The 17,609-nt window shown below is 34.8% G+C and overlaps 2 protein-coding genes across 5 annotated transcripts; both read left to right on the top strand.

Annotated features, from left to right (window-relative positions):
- Positions 1-568: 568 nt before the first annotated feature.
- On the top strand, positions 569-8,505 carry LOC117625943 (protein RRNAD1). 4 transcript variants are annotated; one of them, XM_034357545.1, is made up of 13 exons: positions 569-853; positions 987-1,082; positions 1,226-1,309; positions 1,602-1,676; positions 1,872-1,952; positions 2,294-2,418; positions 2,987-3,187; positions 4,284-4,458; positions 5,011-5,094; positions 5,231-5,429; positions 5,575-5,780; positions 6,485-6,693; positions 7,497-8,505. In XM_034357545.1, exons 1-12 carry the CDS (start codon positions 722-724, stop codon positions 6,674-6,676), a joined length of 1,650 nt encoding a protein of 549 aa, XP_034213436.1. In that variant the 5' UTR covers positions 569-721; the 3' UTR covers positions 6,677-6,693; positions 7,497-8,505. The 4 variants fall into 4 exon arrangements, with proteins under 4 accessions (XP_034213436.1, XP_034213437.1, XP_034213435.1 ...); XM_034357544.1 differs by having other exon boundaries at positions 570-853; positions 2,279-2,418; XM_034357547.1 differs by having other exon boundaries at positions 741-853; positions 972-1,082; positions 2,279-2,418.
- A 3,525-nt stretch (positions 8,506-12,030) lies between these two features.
- On the top strand, positions 12,031-16,092 carry LOC117624704 (NAC domain-containing protein 21/22). Its single transcript, XM_034356109.1, has 3 exons — positions 12,031-12,284; positions 14,579-14,853; positions 15,449-16,092. Exons 1-3 carry the CDS (start codon positions 12,119-12,121, stop codon positions 15,980-15,982), a joined length of 975 nt encoding a protein of 324 aa, XP_034212000.1. The 5' UTR covers positions 12,031-12,118; the 3' UTR covers positions 15,983-16,092.
- The last annotated feature ends 1,517 nt before the right edge of the window (positions 16,093-17,609 follow it).

The raw sequence follows: 17,609 nt of genomic DNA on the forward strand, positions 1-17,609 counted from the left end.
TTGATTGGATTGACTAGATGGATGCCTACCCTTACTCCTATATGGATCCATCGTACCATGACCCATCTGCTTGATTCAATGCTAGAATATGATTAAGAGTTGGAACATATTTTTGTAATTATTTTTAAATAGAATTGTTTTGATATTAGAATGCCTTAATTTTGATATTAGACCGCTTTGTTATTGTAATTGCTCTTTTGTGGTTAGTTTGTATTGGCCCTTTATAGCTAGTGACTTTTTTGGCTGAATTATGAATGCAATCATAAAATTTTTCAACAACAAAAAAAAAAAAAAAATTGTTTTGATATTTATACTAAGCGTGAAATGAGTAGAGAATGTGTGTTGAGACAATGTAATAGATTTAGGTGATGATCCATATTCGGCTTGAGTATGAAATAATATGACTAGGCGAGATTATGAAATGACATGATCCGAACATAATGCAGCAGACTTGACTGTCATCTTCATGAATTTATTTTACAATTTAAATAAAAACCTAGAAATAAAATTTTATGTTATTCTGGATATTATAGAGAAAATATTTGAAAACATTTTCTGGGGTTTTTGCCCCCCCTTTTATCATTGAAAAAAAATAAAATTTACACAAACTTTTTCAGTTTATTTTTTTTGAAAAAAGAGAAAATAATAGGATATCTGCGGTCAAGGATTTAATGAGTTATTCTCGTGCTCATACAGGCAGTCTGCTTAGAAAGCTGAGAGAATGTCTAGCAATGGCTCCTGCAAGTACTCGTGCGAAACTGCGAGCGAGACCCTGGAATGGATCAACGCCATCGTCGACTTCATAAGACCTTACTCTTTCTTAACGGACGCTCACGTCGTCAATTTCTTCAAGGTTCGTTCTTTCTTCTAAATTTCTAAATTTCTAAATTCCTCCTCAGTCCTCGATCATGTGTTTGGCTGCCGAGAAAACATTAGACAGAAAAATAATCAAAATTAGTATCCGGATAAAGTAAAATGCTTTTCAGGATCGAATGTGGGAAGCTATTGATAAGGAATGGATGGATTGCTTGCGGAAAGAAGCAGTGGAAAATCTTCTCCAAATTCCTGGTGGAGTGGTCCAGGTAATCGTTTGCTTACTTTTTTTTGTGTGTGTGTGTGTGGATGGTAATGATTGATTTGGTTGCCATTGTTTGTAGCTTGATATGAATTTGAATTTGATTTTTTTTTTTTTTTTTTTTTTTTTTTTTTTTTTTTCACTGGTTAGGATCATTGGCCTGCTTCTCTTAAGAAATTCATTGTTACTTTGAGCTCTCTCGTGCTTCCTCGACAACAACAAGACTTGCAGACGGTGTGGATTCGTTTCTCAATTTCTCTTGCATTTGAATTTCGATATTCTAATGTTATAGTAAGGAAACATGAAAAGCTCCACAACTCATTATAGTTATGTGAAAATTTAGCTGCAGAATCATGGAATAAGAATAAGATGAAAATTGTTGCAGTATAGTTACAGTTTTTTTAAGTTATTGCCATAATATTAATAAGATCGTGACTCAGCCGAGCAAAAGGAAAATCAGAAGAGTGAAATTCATATAACTGCATCATATAATTTCCTTATGGTACTTTTGCTTCCCTCATGGCAGGTATTACCTGGCATGAACATGACTTCACTCAATAGTGTTCTCTCTACGGGCATGAATTGGAAGAAAAAACATGAAGTAAGTTCACTTGTTCAAAACATTGAATAGAGATGAATCCGTTACTTCACTGTGTTTGTGTTGTGAAACATTATGATCAGAAAAAATTGGTCTTTGATTTCTAGATAGGAGTTTCTGATTCGAAGCTTCCTTTTTGAACAATGAACGTCTAGAGTGTAGTGATATTCTATTGAAAAAATGATCTTGTATGTGCAGGTAGAAGTCCTTTCTGCTGTTGTTGATTCAATCGCCACCAGTGTCGGAGCCAATGCAATTATTGATGTTGGCTCGGGTCAGGTAGTCCTGCTTTCTTTTGATTGGTGATCAATTTTTCCACAATATCTGCTCTGTTTTCACTTCTTTTGTTTGGTTCACGTTCATTCTCTTTTGCTTATACCCAAATTGCTAAGCTGGAACCTAAGATTTCATCACTGTCTACCTCATTTGATAGAAAGAAAGAATTTTTTTCTTGTAAAGATAGATTAGAAAATTTCATTAATGAGAAAATAATGGTAGGAAATGTTTTTTCTTTTCTTTTTCTTCTTATAAGTATAATGATAGGAATTAGTCACAACTAATAACTTTTATATTATTTTCCATTTTTCAATAAATTACTTTTTCAGGGGTATCTTGCACAAGTACTTTCCTTTCACTACCAACATGCGGTAGTTGCAATTGATGCATGTTCTCATCATGGAAGGGTTACTGATGCACGTGCAGAACAAATCAAGAAATATTATGCTGCTCAGATGCGTAAATCTGTGTATGTAAACTTCTTTTCCTTCTTGTTTTGTTTCCTTCTTGTTCTAGTTTGTTTGTTGTTGTTTTTTTCTTTTTTATTTTAGGAGATCTGTCATTTCCGGTTGCTCAAATGACATTGGTGAATGCTAGGTTGAACAGTAATTTGATGGTTTCACTCGGGAGTTTATTCCTTGGAATAACCTGTTCCATAGGTTCTACATTTGATCTACTTTTTATATTTTTTCTGTTCATTTGTATATGGGACAGAGAGAAAACACATGCCATATGCTCAGCATCTTTTTGTTGGCCAACCTGAATCACAAACCTCGGAGAGGAATGAATATGGTGTATTAAATTTTGGAAGTTCCTGTTTCTCATTGTTTTTCTTGTCTCCATGAATTGGTTAACAGTTTTTGGTGTGTGTGATTTGTTCAGGGATGTAGGGTGCCTGAAGTTAGACTTATTAATTACTTCATGTTGCTTTTTGGCATTATTGTCGCATATCCTATGATATAATTAGCGCTTTTAATTTAACTTCATTGGTGACTTGATTGAGTAATATATTTGATACACTTTTTCTTTGGGGCTAGATCAGGAAACAGGAGTTTGACTGTGCCTAAGACAGTCACATGCAATGTGATGTCTATTGACATGTTGAAAGCTTTGGCTGACACACCACTGCATAAAGATAATGTCTCTTTACTGCAATCTTCCTGCAATGCAGACAACGGAAGTTCATTGGTTCTTGCTGGGCTTCATGCTTGCGGAGATCTTTCAGTAACAATGCTCAAGTGAGTTCCTCAGTGTGCTTTAAAGCTTATATTTCTCTCTTTTAAAATGAGTATACTTTGAGAATAGAACGACTGTAAACCCTGATAGAGTGTTATGATCTATTGAATACTAGCCTATATATAGATTGCGTATGTATATTATGTCATCCTGCAATAAGACAAGTGACAAGTCGTGTAATATTGGTGATATATATTATATATGAGGTGATGTCCAAGTTTATTTCACACCACATGGGAATTTGAGTTGAACAGAAAAATGAATAGCTGATTGTGAAATCATGATAAGTTTGTTTATCTGTATAAAAAGGGGGAAACAAAATGGTTGCATAGAATGGCTTCATATCCAAGTTAACCATGGCATTGAAATTTTATACCTCAATCAATTTTGTTTTAGTTACCTCTGGGCCTTTAATCTTCTTTGCTCTGTTAGTCAAATAACTCTCACCATAGTAGATTCCTTGATGGTTGCTGCATATTTTAAAGGGCTTTCCACAAATAGGCCCATTCCAACATGACATATTATATAAAAACCCTTATAGAGCCTATTTGGAGAGAAAATTCCAAAACTAGCCACTTGTAATTTTCTAATTGGTTCTTACAAAATTTTAACATTAAGAACCAATTATAAAATGACAAGTGGGAGCGGCTAGTTTTGGGTTTTTCTCTCCAAATAGGCTCTATACGGGTTTTTGTAACATGTCATGCTAAAATGGGCTTATTTATAAAAACCTATATTTTAAATGGTGCCATCCCTATCCTTGAATGACCAGTTTTATTCCTTAGTCCTATCCTTTTTCTTATGATCACTCATCTTTTTGAATAACTGATTCAAGATTAATTTTTGAGCACCACTTAACCCTCGTCCAAATTCATATTATACTAGTTTGGCTTTGCATTTACTTGCTTCTTGTTCTACTTAATCCATAAATTGTTATTAGGTCTTCGGATGAGTCATATCTGTAGCCTAGAGCAGCCAACACAAGAATGCATGTGTTTGGTCTTTGGTAATATGTATTCTACAATATCATATATTATTATCTGTCAATTTAGTTTTTATATGAAATGATATGTAGTTATTTATACCTTTATGCATCAGGACCTTTATGGAGTGCAAAGAAGTTAAAGCAGTTGTTAGCATCGGCTGCTGTTACAACCTATTATCTGAAGAGGGTTTCAACCATGTTGGTTCTCAATGTGGTTTTCCAATGAGTTGTGGTGTTATATCTGCTGGCATTTCACTTGGAAAAAGTTCGCGGGACCTAGCATGTCAGGTGAATCTTGGTTCTCATCTACTTTCTTCCTCCTCTCTCATTGCTACTCTCTCTCCCCCAGGAGGGGTGCGGGCTCTCTTGTATTTTTTCTTGTTTATGGAACAGAACATGGACATTCAAAGGAGTAGTGAGGTTTCATTTCTAATTACTTCAATTACCAATAAGAAAAGGCTCTTGGGCCTTTGCCATACAGTTTAGGTGTGGAGGTTTAGGGAAGGCTTTTGTTCAACTGAAAGAGAAAAGTGAAGAGAATAGAACTATTTTAAAGGTTTAGTTTATAATAAAAAATTGCAAACGGTGATCAAATTTTTATAGAGTTCTTAGAAAAATCTGGAAAATTTACTGGGGAGGATGTGCAAGTCATTTATTTCTTTATTAATTTGTATAGATCTAAAGTCCAAGGGACTAATGACAACAACATGGGTTGGAGGTTAACTAGAAGGAATTTCTGGTGGATCCTTTTGTGTGCTTTGGGGAGGTGTTAAGTTAGTTTATTCCTCAAAGGCTTTTCTATTCTGAGATAAGCTTGTGCTTTTGCTTTGCCTTTGTTAGAGTGCGGAGAGGTGGAAATGCCTCGAAAATGATGCTGGTCTCCATAATTTTGAGTTGCATGCTTTCCGCGCTGCATTTCAGATGGTATGCAGTAATCACCTTTACAGTTATCCAGGAATTTATGGACATTTGTAAACTATTTCAATTATTTACTATCTTATAACCTCTCTCTCTCTCTCTCTCTCTCTACTATGTAAATAACATCCTCTGTCTTCTGCAGGTTCTCAGTGTATACTATCCCGAAGTCATGAGTACAAGTCCATCAATTGGGCGTCAAGGGAAGGCATTACGTCGCCGACAACAGAGGGTTGTCCCAAACTCCTTGCTGCACCATAAAGAAAACAAATGTTCCTTGTCAGAAATAAACTCTCATATGACAGGAAGTTGCTCTCACAAAAAATCAACAGAGCTGGAAACAGGTAACAAAACATTATTCTAATTTGAAAGGAAATCTCTATACTTTTTTTTTTTATGGCAACTGTTATCATGTTGCTGCCGCATCAACATTTTGAACTTCTGAACTAATTAGATTGAAACATATAACTATATAAACATATGTGACAGATGACAGTTTTGACATGATGTTAGAGACAACATCCATAACTAATGAAAACTCCTCCAATAAGGCCACCAAATGTGAGAGGAGCGAATTCGTCGGCAACTATCCACTTTTTCAGAAATATTGCTTATCGGGGTTATGTCGCCTTGGTCTTGAGCCTCTGAAGGAAACTGATATCCATGGAATATGGAAGCAAGTTGAATCTTTTGCTGTACGTTACTTCATGCCTTTTATCTAGAATCACACTGATACTTTTGCTTTACTTAAAAAAGAAAAAATGCTGTACTTCATGTTGGAAGCTCATGTACTTGCTAACAATGGTTAGTTATTCATACAATCCATTGATGAAATTTGTTTGTATATTCACATCCCAAAATACTGCTTGCTCCATTGTATTTTTGAGTCTCCGTTTTCTGGTACCTTCCTAGTTGATGACAGTTATATGTATGCTTTTTACTTTTATCTTGTCAGAAAAAGTTATCTTTATTTTGTGGTATATGACAGGATTTTACTGTATATTTGATTAGAATTGAAAAGCATTCTTTATTGGTGCGCAAACAACATAGCCTTTGGCATAGGGCTTAGATTATGCCGAAGTCATATGGTTTATGCTCTTACTTGAACTCTAGGATCTACAAAAGAAATGGTTTAATGATTGTGGTTCTCACAAAAAATCAGTAACTAAATAAATAAAAATTGTTGTTGGAATTCTTTTTCTTTTTTTTCTTTTTCATCCTTCGCCTCTCCCCTCCCTGCCCACTTTTTCTTTCACTTGATTAGTTCTGTATATCAAGTGTCAAGTTCTTTTCATGATACGTCTGCTATTGTTTTTTGTGGAAAGAAATATGTAAGTTTACGATATGTGTTAACCTTGCTGACCAATTATTTTTATTATCATTTTTTTTTTGTCTACAGGAACTTATTGGACCTTATTGGTCTCTTCGAGCTGCTTTTGGGCCTCTTTTGGAAACTTTTCTTTTGCTTGATAGATTGTTGTTCCTCCAAGAGCAAGGCAGTTCAATTGAAGCAGTCATGTTACCTATTTTCAATCCTGCATTGTCCCCAAGGAATGTGGCCATTATTGCTAAGAAGTTGACACAAATGTGACTGTGGCATGGCATATGGTAAGTCATCAAGTCTTCTTCTATCCCACCTTCTCCCTTACCCTTGATGTATCATGCATGCATGCATGTGTGTGTATGCGAGTGGGCGAACAGAGCTATATTGCATATTGAAGGAATGGTCTTTCTTGTTAAAATGTCAATTCATTTTCGGTCTCCATGTTAAAAGTTGTCAAAAACTGATAGCTGCTAGTGAATGTAGTTCTCCATATTAACAAGTACTTAACTTTCTGAATGAAAAATTTTGTACGGTGCCATCAAATGATGAAGTCCTCAGGCTGGATGAAGGTCTCTCTAACATCTGAATCTGGATGTAGCTCCGATGGGCATAAGTATGTGTCCTGCTGAATTTAGTGATAAAAATCTGAACCAAATGATGAAAGCTTGAAAATTCTTAAATTGGAACAATGAACTTCAAGTCAGTTAATGCCACAAGACAAAAAAATTATGTAATCTTTTGAAAGATATTTTTTTTCCTTTTTTTATCTGGAAGAAAAAGAAATATTGGTTGATAGGGATAAAGGGTTCTTACTTTTTATAATGGCATGTAAATACTAGCCAACTTTGCTTGCAGTAATATTTTCTTTCTTGTAGCCTGAGACTTCTTTTGCACCTTTGTATTATTTCATTATCTCACTTTGATGATCGGATAATGCAACAGGATAGTATTATTTCATCACCTAGTTTTTCACCATATACGCAAGATCTTTATGGCAGCATGCTCTCTTAAGTGATATATGCATTGGCGGGCATGTTGTCTGGTTTCGTATATCTGATGATCAGTCATTCCCATTTTTGGCATGCAGAAACTTGTGGTACCAATTCGTTGATTGCGAATTTCAAGGGATTTGAGAGGACTTTGCAACTGTGTATATTCTGTAGCTACATATCCGCATGCTCCGGCGCCCACTCAATACAGTCTTGTCAACAATTCACTGGTTGGCCTGCTGGAATGAGAAAGACAGATTATTTGGCTGCATTCATTTTGTCACCTACTACCTATTTTGACCCATTTCCTGAATGATCACTACCCTTAAAAGATCCAGGGTACTAAGAAACTAAAGAATATCCCTGTTGATGCCTATGAGATAATTTTGTCTTTGTTTTTTTTTAATGAGGTTAACAATGTAATTATCTGTTGAAGAAAGCTCTGTCGGCCTCATTGCCAAGGACAAACAAAAATTTGAATCAAGGTGTGTGGAAAGTGGAGAGCCTCTCATTGCATTAGAGCACAAAGTTTCACAATTCAATGGCTTAGTTCTAATGGAATAAGCAAGCCTGGGTTGTCCATTCTGAGGTATTGTCGTTTTAGCAACACATGGATGTCATTGAGATGGGATACGTGTCAATGCTTTGACTGGTCTTTGTCCTTTTAAGAATAGGACACCAACTTCGTGTTCTTCAGACTGGATGGTCACAACCCACAACACAGTAATGGGGTTTTTTCAGATAGTGCTTCCTTTTTGTTGCAAGTAAAACGACAAGAAAAGTAGCCATCCAATGGAAGTCGGTCCAAGTATCAGTCATGTTGAACACAACTCTTTGGAATGAAGATGATGTCTTATGTTTCATTCTGGCCCATGAAGGTGTTCATCGTCACAAAAGTTGTTGTGGACTTGGACATGACTTGTGAATGAATAATTGCCAGGCGGGTGTCTTGCGTTTGGCGTTTGTGTGGTACTGTACTGGTACAGGAGAAACTTACATGTCACGAAGTGTGCACTCATGTCACGTGCTAAGAGAGACATACACAAATAAGTATACACCCGATAATCCAAACTGGTACGGTTGTAATGAAATAAAACTATTTGCTTATATTTTGTGTGTTGGTACTGTGTTTGCTGTCCGAACAGCGTGGTTTTAAACCTAAACACTAACCGTAAGATGTTCTCATACGGAAATCGTCGTGGACTCAAACAATGAAACATGACTTGTGAAGGGTGTCTTGCGATTGGTGCTTGTGTGGCACAAGCACCATAATTGTACGAGAGAAAGTTACATGTCACGAAAGGTATTCCCAAGCGCGGAGAGAAATCGACACAAATAAATATAAACGATAATGACCCAAACTGGTTCTATTGTGTTGGTACTGTATACTGTGTGCGTTTTAGGCTAATGAGTTTATGTTAAGAAGAAAAATCAAATGGATCATTTCAGCACATAAAAATATGAACAGAAAATCCGAAGCTGATTTCCCTACCAAATTGTGCACTGAAAATAAAGCCCAAGGAGCCCACCTGATGAAAAAACATCAGTTTGATGCAATTTTATAACGTCCGTCTCTTTCGTGGCTTTTGTCATTTTCGCTTCCGTGGTAGATAGTTTTGTTGCCTTCAAACAGTTGAGCTACCTACAGTAGCTCCTTCCCTTGGTTCTTTCACACTTCAACTTATGCTTGTCATTTCCACTCTCCAAATTTGATGCTTTAATGATGTTTTCCAAGCTTCACAAAGTTGCACTAACAATTCAAAAGGAGTGATATTTTCTTTTTTGTGCCAATCAAATTATTATTAGTTGTCATTGTGACTAAATAATATTTCTCTAAACTTAAAAGACGGCCGGAATTATTATTCACACTCCAAAATAGTCATAATACACACACTCTTCTCTTCTTTATTTTTTTTTCTTCATCAAATTAAAGAGAACAGTAAGATGATTATTTTAGAGTCGGAATAACAGCTCAATGAATAAATAAATAAATAAGAAACAAAGAATAATCGAATCTTGGATATGATGCCTTACATTGTATATTAGTTTTACGCATAATAATTTTTAATATTATCATTTAATTATAAGTAAGTAGGAATTTCTACCAATATTTTAATCCTCTATAACTACGTGGACGATAATCTTAATTAACCATGCAATTTCCAACAGGTTTCATTCATCATATAAATGAAATTCCTTTGGGGTGAATAGGGGATTGCAGGATTTAATTCCAGCATATATTTCCAGTTATTCGACCATTTTATTACGGCGTCAACAATCAAATATTTACAATATAAAACTTAACCATGTAACATGCCTCAGTTCTTGAAAGTTAATACATATTTAAATTTCTTTATCATTTTTCATGTCCTCATTCTTGTCCCTATCTTTGCATATTTGCATATATATATATATATATATACATAGTTAATTATTTTATTAGTCACTGAATTTTAACTTGATTTGTATTTGAGTACCTCAATTTCAGAAATGGTTCCCGTGGTCCTTTAACTTTAGTTTCGTTTGGATAAATGGTCCAGCCATCAATTTTGTTAACTTTTTCTGTTAAATGAGGGGCAAAATGGTATTTTTATATTAAAACAAAAAAAAATGAATAAAAAATTATATCTTTAAAATAACAATAAAAGAAAATCAAATAAAAAACCAACCAAAAAAAAAATTTGGGGGAGTTGAAATTGGGATAGAGAGTTTAATTTTAATTTTTTATTCATATTTTTATCAATTTTGATATAAAAATACCATTTTGCCCTTGCATTTAACAGAAAAGTTAACAAAATTGATGGCATGACCATTTGTCCCAACGAAACTAAAGTTAAATGACCACGGGAACCATTTTGGAAATTGAGGTATTCAAATGCAAATTGGGTTTAAATTCAAGGACTAATAAAATGATTAACCCTATATACACACATAGTGAGCTTCTATTAAGGGATCCTTCAAATAAGCTTATTTAAAGAACATCCTTATAGGGCCCATCACACATTTTTTTTCAATTATCCGAACCATCTAAGTTTTAGATATTCCCTCAATATCTGCAAAAAATCACTTGAATCCTAAACCATTGACCACTCAATTAGATTATTATTATTTTAGTGTTTTCTTGAAGCATTGTGTTCATCTATTTTGTTGCTAGCAATTAGATGCCATAATGATTTTCAATTTTTCTGATTTTTTGCAAGGATGATCCATGAATTAAGATTTGAAAAATAGACGGTTTGGATTGTTGAAAAAAATAAAATCGTAGGGTACCCTAAAAGGTGTCCCTAAAATAAAAATATTTGAGAGATCCCTTAATGAAGGGTGTCCCTCAAATAATAATTGTTCTTTAATAATATAAAACAGATGGCGGAAGCAATTGAAGAGGAGCTGAAGCGCCGCGCGCGCAAAGGCAAATCGGGTAAGCTACAGATTTGGACTCCGAGCTCAGAATTGAATCCATGACCAGTCGATTCGAAGAGAACGGTGTCACGAGTAAAACTCATACTTTGTCATGTCATATGGGCTTTTTGGGGCATCCGAGATCATTTACTAGTCCGAAATTCAGTTTTAAAGTTTTTGAAAACTTTGTTATTTTCCTATTTTAATTCCTTTGTTATTCCTAAGGTTTCTAAGAGTATTTAAATATACTTTACCCCTAGTTAGGGTTATTTTTTATTATTTAAGTTTGTCAAATAAACTTAAGGTTCTCTCATATTTCTTGATGGATTCCAAAGTTATATATTTTTAACTAAGGTTTTAGCCGATCGTCATTTAAACTGATTCTTATGCTTTCATCTAAGGTCACTTGAAAAGCCTTTATCTAGATTAATGTAATCCAGCTTATCTACAACTAATTTCTAAAATACATCAATTACATGAATAGTTTAGGGTTTGGGTTTTTTTTTTTTTTTAAAAAAAAAAGCAAAGAAAAGCAAAGAATGTCATCACAGTGGGCCCGCTATTTTCGGATTGGCTGGTTCAGGTGCGGTGCCAAGTGCCAAGTTCTAGCTCTCTTTCTCTATCCAGAGTTTTGATGTAAAATCATAAAATAATAATTCCAAGAAGATGGAAAGAAGAGAGGACCAAAATTTACTTACTGAATTCTCCCCCAACCCGAACCCCAACCCAATTATTAATATACACATCAGCAAGTTGGCAGTGATTGGTTTGTCCATGTCATCACGACACGTAGGCAAGTTAATTCCCTCTATTCCTCCCAAAACTCTCTCGTCATCTAAACTTAAGGCTGGTTTGTAATTGTTTTATAGAAAGCACTTATGCTCGTAAGTGTTTTTACTAGAAGTTATCTTGAACTTTTAAGTACTTCATGAAAAAACACTTAAAATTAGAAGTACTCTAAAAAGACGTTTATACGATCAATAATGCTTTTATATTTTTGTATAAACGCTCTTAATTGTCAAATAAGCTTTTAATATCAGACTCAAATAAGCTTTTAATATCAGGAGAGTGAACCCAAATATAGAATTATGCTATTCAAACGCTCATAATTTCAATTTTTACACGGAACTACTAGTTGACTTAACCTCCCCTTTGCTTTCCCCTCTTATTTATTTTTTATTATATATACCCCTCCCACTTGCCATCTTTGTTTGAGCATTGAGATCTCTCACAACAAAACCTTTTCCCTGCCCCTTAATCCCAATTGTCTTCTCTCTCTCTCTCTCTCTCTCTCTCTCTCTCTCTCTCTCTCTCAGAAAAAATGAGCAACATAAGCATGGTGGAGGCAAAGTTGCCACCTGGTTTCAGGTTCCATCCAAGAGATGAGGAGCTTGTGTGCGACTATTTGCTGAAAAAGGTGACTCAGACTGACTCAACCCTTATGATTGAAGTTGACCTCAACAAGTGCGAGCCTTGGGACATTCCTGGTGAGTAGTTTCTCAGTTTCGCTGGGATATTTATTTCTCTTCATCATTTCTTCTCTGCATGAAGTTATATACAACATAACACAGTGATGCTTAATTTCAATATTGCCATTTATAAAAGCCTTCCCAGTTATATTTGCATTAATCCCATATCCATATATGTATTAATTATTACTGTTAACCTTCTAATTATATATCTTTGAAATATCTTTGAAAGACTTTATTATTTGGTTTTCTGCTCTTTTTCTTGGTTTATTATTATTATTTTTTTGGTTTCAAATGGTTTTTGTTGAAAATATCTATTAGATTATATATAGTTATTAGTGAAAACTCAAATCTAGCCTTTCTTCTGTGGCTGTGCTGTGCTGTGCCTGTGGATGAGGTGATAGCAACCGGACTGGATATAATTTACATACCATTATTAGGCATTAAAATGGTGTTCTTGCAGCTGCCTTGCTCCATTTTCGTAATCGAAATTTTTTTTTTTCTTATAACAAATCCGACGTCGGTTTAATCAGTAGAAACAAAAATGGTTGGAATTTTTTTGCATAATATGACATAATTAAGAGAGTCATGGCCTCTATCAATATAGTGGATAATAGAGTGGACCAGTTATATCATGTGACATATTGAAAAGTGATGCTGATATATTAGCAGCATGTTCTCACAATTATTGTACACAAACTTTAATTGCTCACATTTTCATCAGAAAATAAAATGGGCAACTTGTTGATGCCTTACCTTGACAATGTTCTCCCAACATGTAAAATAATATGCAAGTTGTTTGACTGATTCTAAGTTACATATCTTTCTCCCAAATGCTAATTGAACTGCTTTTAATTAATCAATCTTAGAACAATCCCAAATTACTAATTAGTAATGAGCTAGATTCTATAGAGCTGACTTCTACCGTCACGAACCACTAATGAATATTGTTAATTTACCGAACTTTAGCTAGTGTGAATCATCCATGTTTGATGGATGTAAGGCCCCATTTAAGTAGTTCACACTTATTTACAACTATCAATCACTTATGTACGTACGTGTGACAAATATTTTTAGTTCTTTTTGTTGAATCAATATTTTATGTATATCTTTGAGGTGGGGATAGCAAGCTACACAATAAGCTGCATTGAATCCTCCGGAAGCCCCTAAATATCTATATGCAAATTCATTCCCCCATGGCCCTGCCCTATCTTTACTTAGTTTATCAAAAAAATACAAATATTTCTCATTCACTGCTTTTAGAAGAAATGGACTTTCTTGGTATTTTCTCAACCAAAAGCTGTGATAGTGATTGTGATAACAAAGCAAGCCCCCAAAGTCTAGTTTCCATCCCATTGCTGCCATACGCGTGTATTCAATCGGGTTGGAAAGAATTAATCTTTCACATTCAATCCTCACCCAAACCATTCAAAGGCCTTTTGGCTTGTCGCTATCATCCTCTAATCATATCTCCTTTGAATTTTCAAATCTTCTTCTTTCAAACTTTTATGTTATTTATCCTCTCAGCTAACAGTTACCCAATAGATGTTTGCTTCCTAACCGTTATCAGCACACAATTATCAGTCTTGGAGCTTTGTTTACATCGATAGATGACAATTACTCATTTGCGTAACAGTGATAATCTCGTTAGAATTTCTTCGAGAATAATATTAGAATTCCTTATATATTTATAAAAAAAAGGGGGAATATTGCAGTTTTTCCATGTATTATTCATGACCATGCCATGACACAATTTAAATCAAAGAAACCTTTTGTGAATTAGTAAAAGAATAAAGAGAAACCCTTTTGTGACTTGGGCAATTGGCAGTTCATTATGTTTAATAATTTTCTATTAAGACTTGGATATTGACCCTCCAACTGCATAATAGTTTGATAAAGTTCAGCTATTTTGGCCATGGATGATGCTGAGTCACCACCAATGCTTTTTTGTCGCCATCTGCTGGCAATCAAGAAGTCTTCGCTTGATATCATTGCATACATAAAAGTTCATATTTAATACCGAAACAACCAGATTTGATCTCAAAAATTTACTAAGGCTACGAATATGTATATACTATACATACATGCATACATACATACATAAAGTCAGTGCATGTTTGGGGTCATAGCTAGCTGGTATAACCCTTAAATGACAAGGTGACCTTTGAACTCATTTTGAGCTAAAAGTGCTGCAATCAAACAAGCTTAATGTGCTGCATACATACATAGATGCATACATCATACACATACACGTACGTACATGCTTACGTGAATACGCGTATGAAAATATTGGGTGATGTTTAATTTTGCAGAAACTGCATGTGTGGGAGGCAAGGAATGGTACTTCTACAGTCAGCGTGATCGTAAATATGCAACCGGACTTAGAACAAACCGTGCAACTGCAACAGGGTATTGGAAGGCCACAGGAAAAGATAGGCCAATCCTTCGCAAAGGAAGCCTTGTAGGGATGAGAAAAACCTTGGTCTTCTACCGAGGTAGAGCCCCCAAAGGCAGAAAATCCGACTGGGTCATGCATGAATTTCGGCTTGAAGGTCCCTTTGGTCTGCCTAAAATCTCTTCTCACAAGGTATGGCACATCAAATTTTAACAAATACTTCTTCATGCTTCATTTTTCGATTATTTTCGATCTCGATCATATTAGAACGTTACGAAACAATTAATGTGTGGATTAACAGTTGATCCTAGTAATTACAGCAACATGTACATGTCAACTCTCATATGCAGTCTAAGCCATAGATAGAGAATTTTAAATGGATTATTGGGTGGCAACTGGCAAGTGGGTACTTATAAAAGAATTTCCATGATTTATAATAAGATCTTTGACTTTTTCAACCAAAAAAAATGGTCTTGATATATACAGCCAAACCCATATATGTCCACTTGTCATGACTGATGACTTATAGGCAAAATTTTATCTTGATGGTAGCTGACCTAAGCAGATCCTATTTCATATTATATGGAACATCTTAGGGAAGTCTAATATATACTTAATTTTTCATCAGCTCATTCTAATTTCATTTTTTTTAAAGTCCAAGGACTAATTATTTATCCTTTTGCCTAATCACATGAATTCAGCTTGTTAATTAGTTTTGCTTTCAATAACAAACTTGGGTTAATTAACAAACATAAATTTCCATTATTGGCAATGTATATATGTGCAGGAAGATTGGGTTTTATGCAGAGTGTTTTATAAAAACAGAGAAATTGCTGCCAAACCCAGCATGGGAATTAGCTGCTATGATGACACAAGCAATTCTTCTCTGCCTGCATTGATGGATTCTTACATCAGTTTTGATGGCCAGCCTCAGACTCAGCCTCAGCCTCAGCCTCAGCCTCATCATGAGTATGAGCAAGTGCCCTGCTTCTCCATTTTCTCCCAAAGCCAAACCAGCCCAATTTTCTCACACATTGACATCACTGGTGCCCATTTGGAACCAAACATGCCCACCAAGAACAATAACAACAACCCAGCCACATTTGGGGCGCTGCCAAATGTGACCAGTTTTCTTGACCCTTTTTCATGTGACAAAAAGGTGCTAAAAGCTGTTTTGAGTCACCTTACCAAGATGGAAGAAACTAGTTCTTATCCTACTTTGAATGTCAAAGGCTCATCACCACCAAGCTTAGGCGCAGGAAGTAGCTCAGAAAACTACCTATCTGAAGTTGGTATGCCCTACATTTGGAGCCACTATTGATCTCATTTCATGTAGAGTATTCAAACAAAACCGAAAAGAAAAAAAAAACGATGTACGATTGTTGTAAATAAATTAAAAGTTAGAAGTACGCTTGTATTTCGTCTTAGTAAGATTTGCATCTGGGTTATTTAAGCACTGCATTTGACTGTCAATTGTAGTTTCTACCATTCATCACAGTTCACGTGGGTAATATTGCCTCCATTGTGGAATGTTAAAGGCTAGATCAGAAACCATGCATGGGATGGAACGCTACTTTTTTCTTTTCAAGTGTTAGTTTTTAATAACGATGAAATTCTAAGAGGCTGGTAGCTCAAGTGATTAAGAACAGTTACATATGCACCCGAGGTCCTATGTTCAAATCCCCCCTCCTCCAATCCATTTGTATATATAAAAAGATTGATGAAATTTGGTAGGTCATTTTGTTCAATGTTTTGTTTTTAGTGTGTTCATATTCAATTTCATTATGTATATATAAATATGCTTTGTAATCAACATGGTTGTCTTAATTAGTAGGTGGTGATGGTGCCTAGTCATTGTTAATTAATTCCAGGTTCCATCTACTCTTCTGTGACAATCTTTTAAGATCGATTATTTATATTTCAATAACCTAAAAATTATAAATTTTTTAAATACGATATGAAGTGACACTTGGGACATTTTCCCTCTTCCTTTGGATTTTTCGTTTTTATTTTGAACTTTTATTTTTCTTAAAGAAAGATGAATGCCTATTTGGCTAAGCTAGTGTATTTCCAAACATAACACAACAACAGAAGTATATTCGATCATATTTGTAGATTTTGTTACTGTCTTTTTCCTCTATTAAAGGGCAAAAACAAAACACAGAGAGAGAGAGACAGAGAGACAGAGAGAGAGAACAAAATCCTTGTGAGCTCAGCACAAGGATTCGCAGACAAAATTTCTTAGGGCAGCAGCATTGGATTCTTCTCCTGAAGAAAAAATTTTGCCTTAACAAGATTGTCAAAAAGTTGACTGATTTGTACGTAGCTTTGGGGTAATTATAGTGTAATTAACTTTCAAGACACAATATGGTGCATTTGGTGGCTATTTCATAAATACATGGAGACTTGGAAGGTTGGGGGGTGCATTCAGAAATGGCTAACTCCCAAGTCTCCCATAATTTATGCAACTTTTCTCTTGATTGGTCGAAGTTGAAAAAGAGAGAGATGACAAAAGATGAACAAAAGGGTCCCCGTGTTTTGTCATCCTTCAAAGGGTGGAAAAAAAGAAAAGAAAAAACAAGATGACTTTTTTTAAATATATTGAGTTCTTGTCAAATCCACCCACTCTTAAAATCTACTGGTTTTCAGAACCAGTATAGTTTTGTGTTCAAACCCACACAAAGGTTAATGATTGAGAAGTTTTATTTAAAGTAAGATTAGTGATTGAGAAGTTTTTTTTTTCTTTTCTTTATTTACTTTTTTGAAGTAAGAACTGGTTATATGTGTATGTAGATATATAAGTTAACATGAACCTTCTCATTTAATTATACCATCAAGAGCTAATTAAAAAACTAAACCCAGATTTACTGCATTAAAATAATAATTTGTTAAAAAATTTCGTTGGGTTTGGTATTCAAAGTTGGTTGTTACTCAGAACTAAATTATTT

This window comes from Prunus dulcis, chromosome 4, assembly GCF_902201215.1.
Source record: "Prunus dulcis chromosome 4, ALMONDv2, whole genome shotgun sequence".
Taxonomy (NCBI): Eukaryota; Viridiplantae; Streptophyta; class Magnoliopsida; order Rosales; family Rosaceae; genus Prunus; species Prunus dulcis.

Bases quoted from the DNA above. Each gene is read 5' to 3' on its own strand.
- LOC117624704 (XM_034356109.1), top strand. From the start codon at position 12,119: ATGAGCAACATAAGCATGGTGGAGGCAAAGTTGCCACCTGGTTTCAGG. The intron at 12,285-14,578 runs GTGAGTAGTTTC...TTAATTTTGCAG, and splicing joins CGAGCCTTGGGACATTCCTG to AAACTGCATGTGTGGGAGGC. The intron at 14,854-15,448 runs GTATGGCACATC...ATATATGTGCAG, and splicing joins CTAAAATCTCTTCTCACAAG to GAAGATTGGGTTTTATGCAG.
- LOC117625943 (XM_034357544.1), top strand. From the start codon at position 722: ATGTCTAGCAATGGCTCCTGCAAGTACTCGTGCGAAACTGCGAGCGAG. The intron at 1,310-1,601 runs GTGTGGATTCGT...CCCTCATGGCAG, and splicing joins AACAACAAGACTTGCAGACG to GTATTACCTGGCATGAACAT. The intron at 1,953-2,278 runs GTAGTCCTGCTT...TTACTTTTTCAG, and splicing joins TTGATGTTGGCTCGGGTCAG to GGGTATCTTGCACAAGTACT.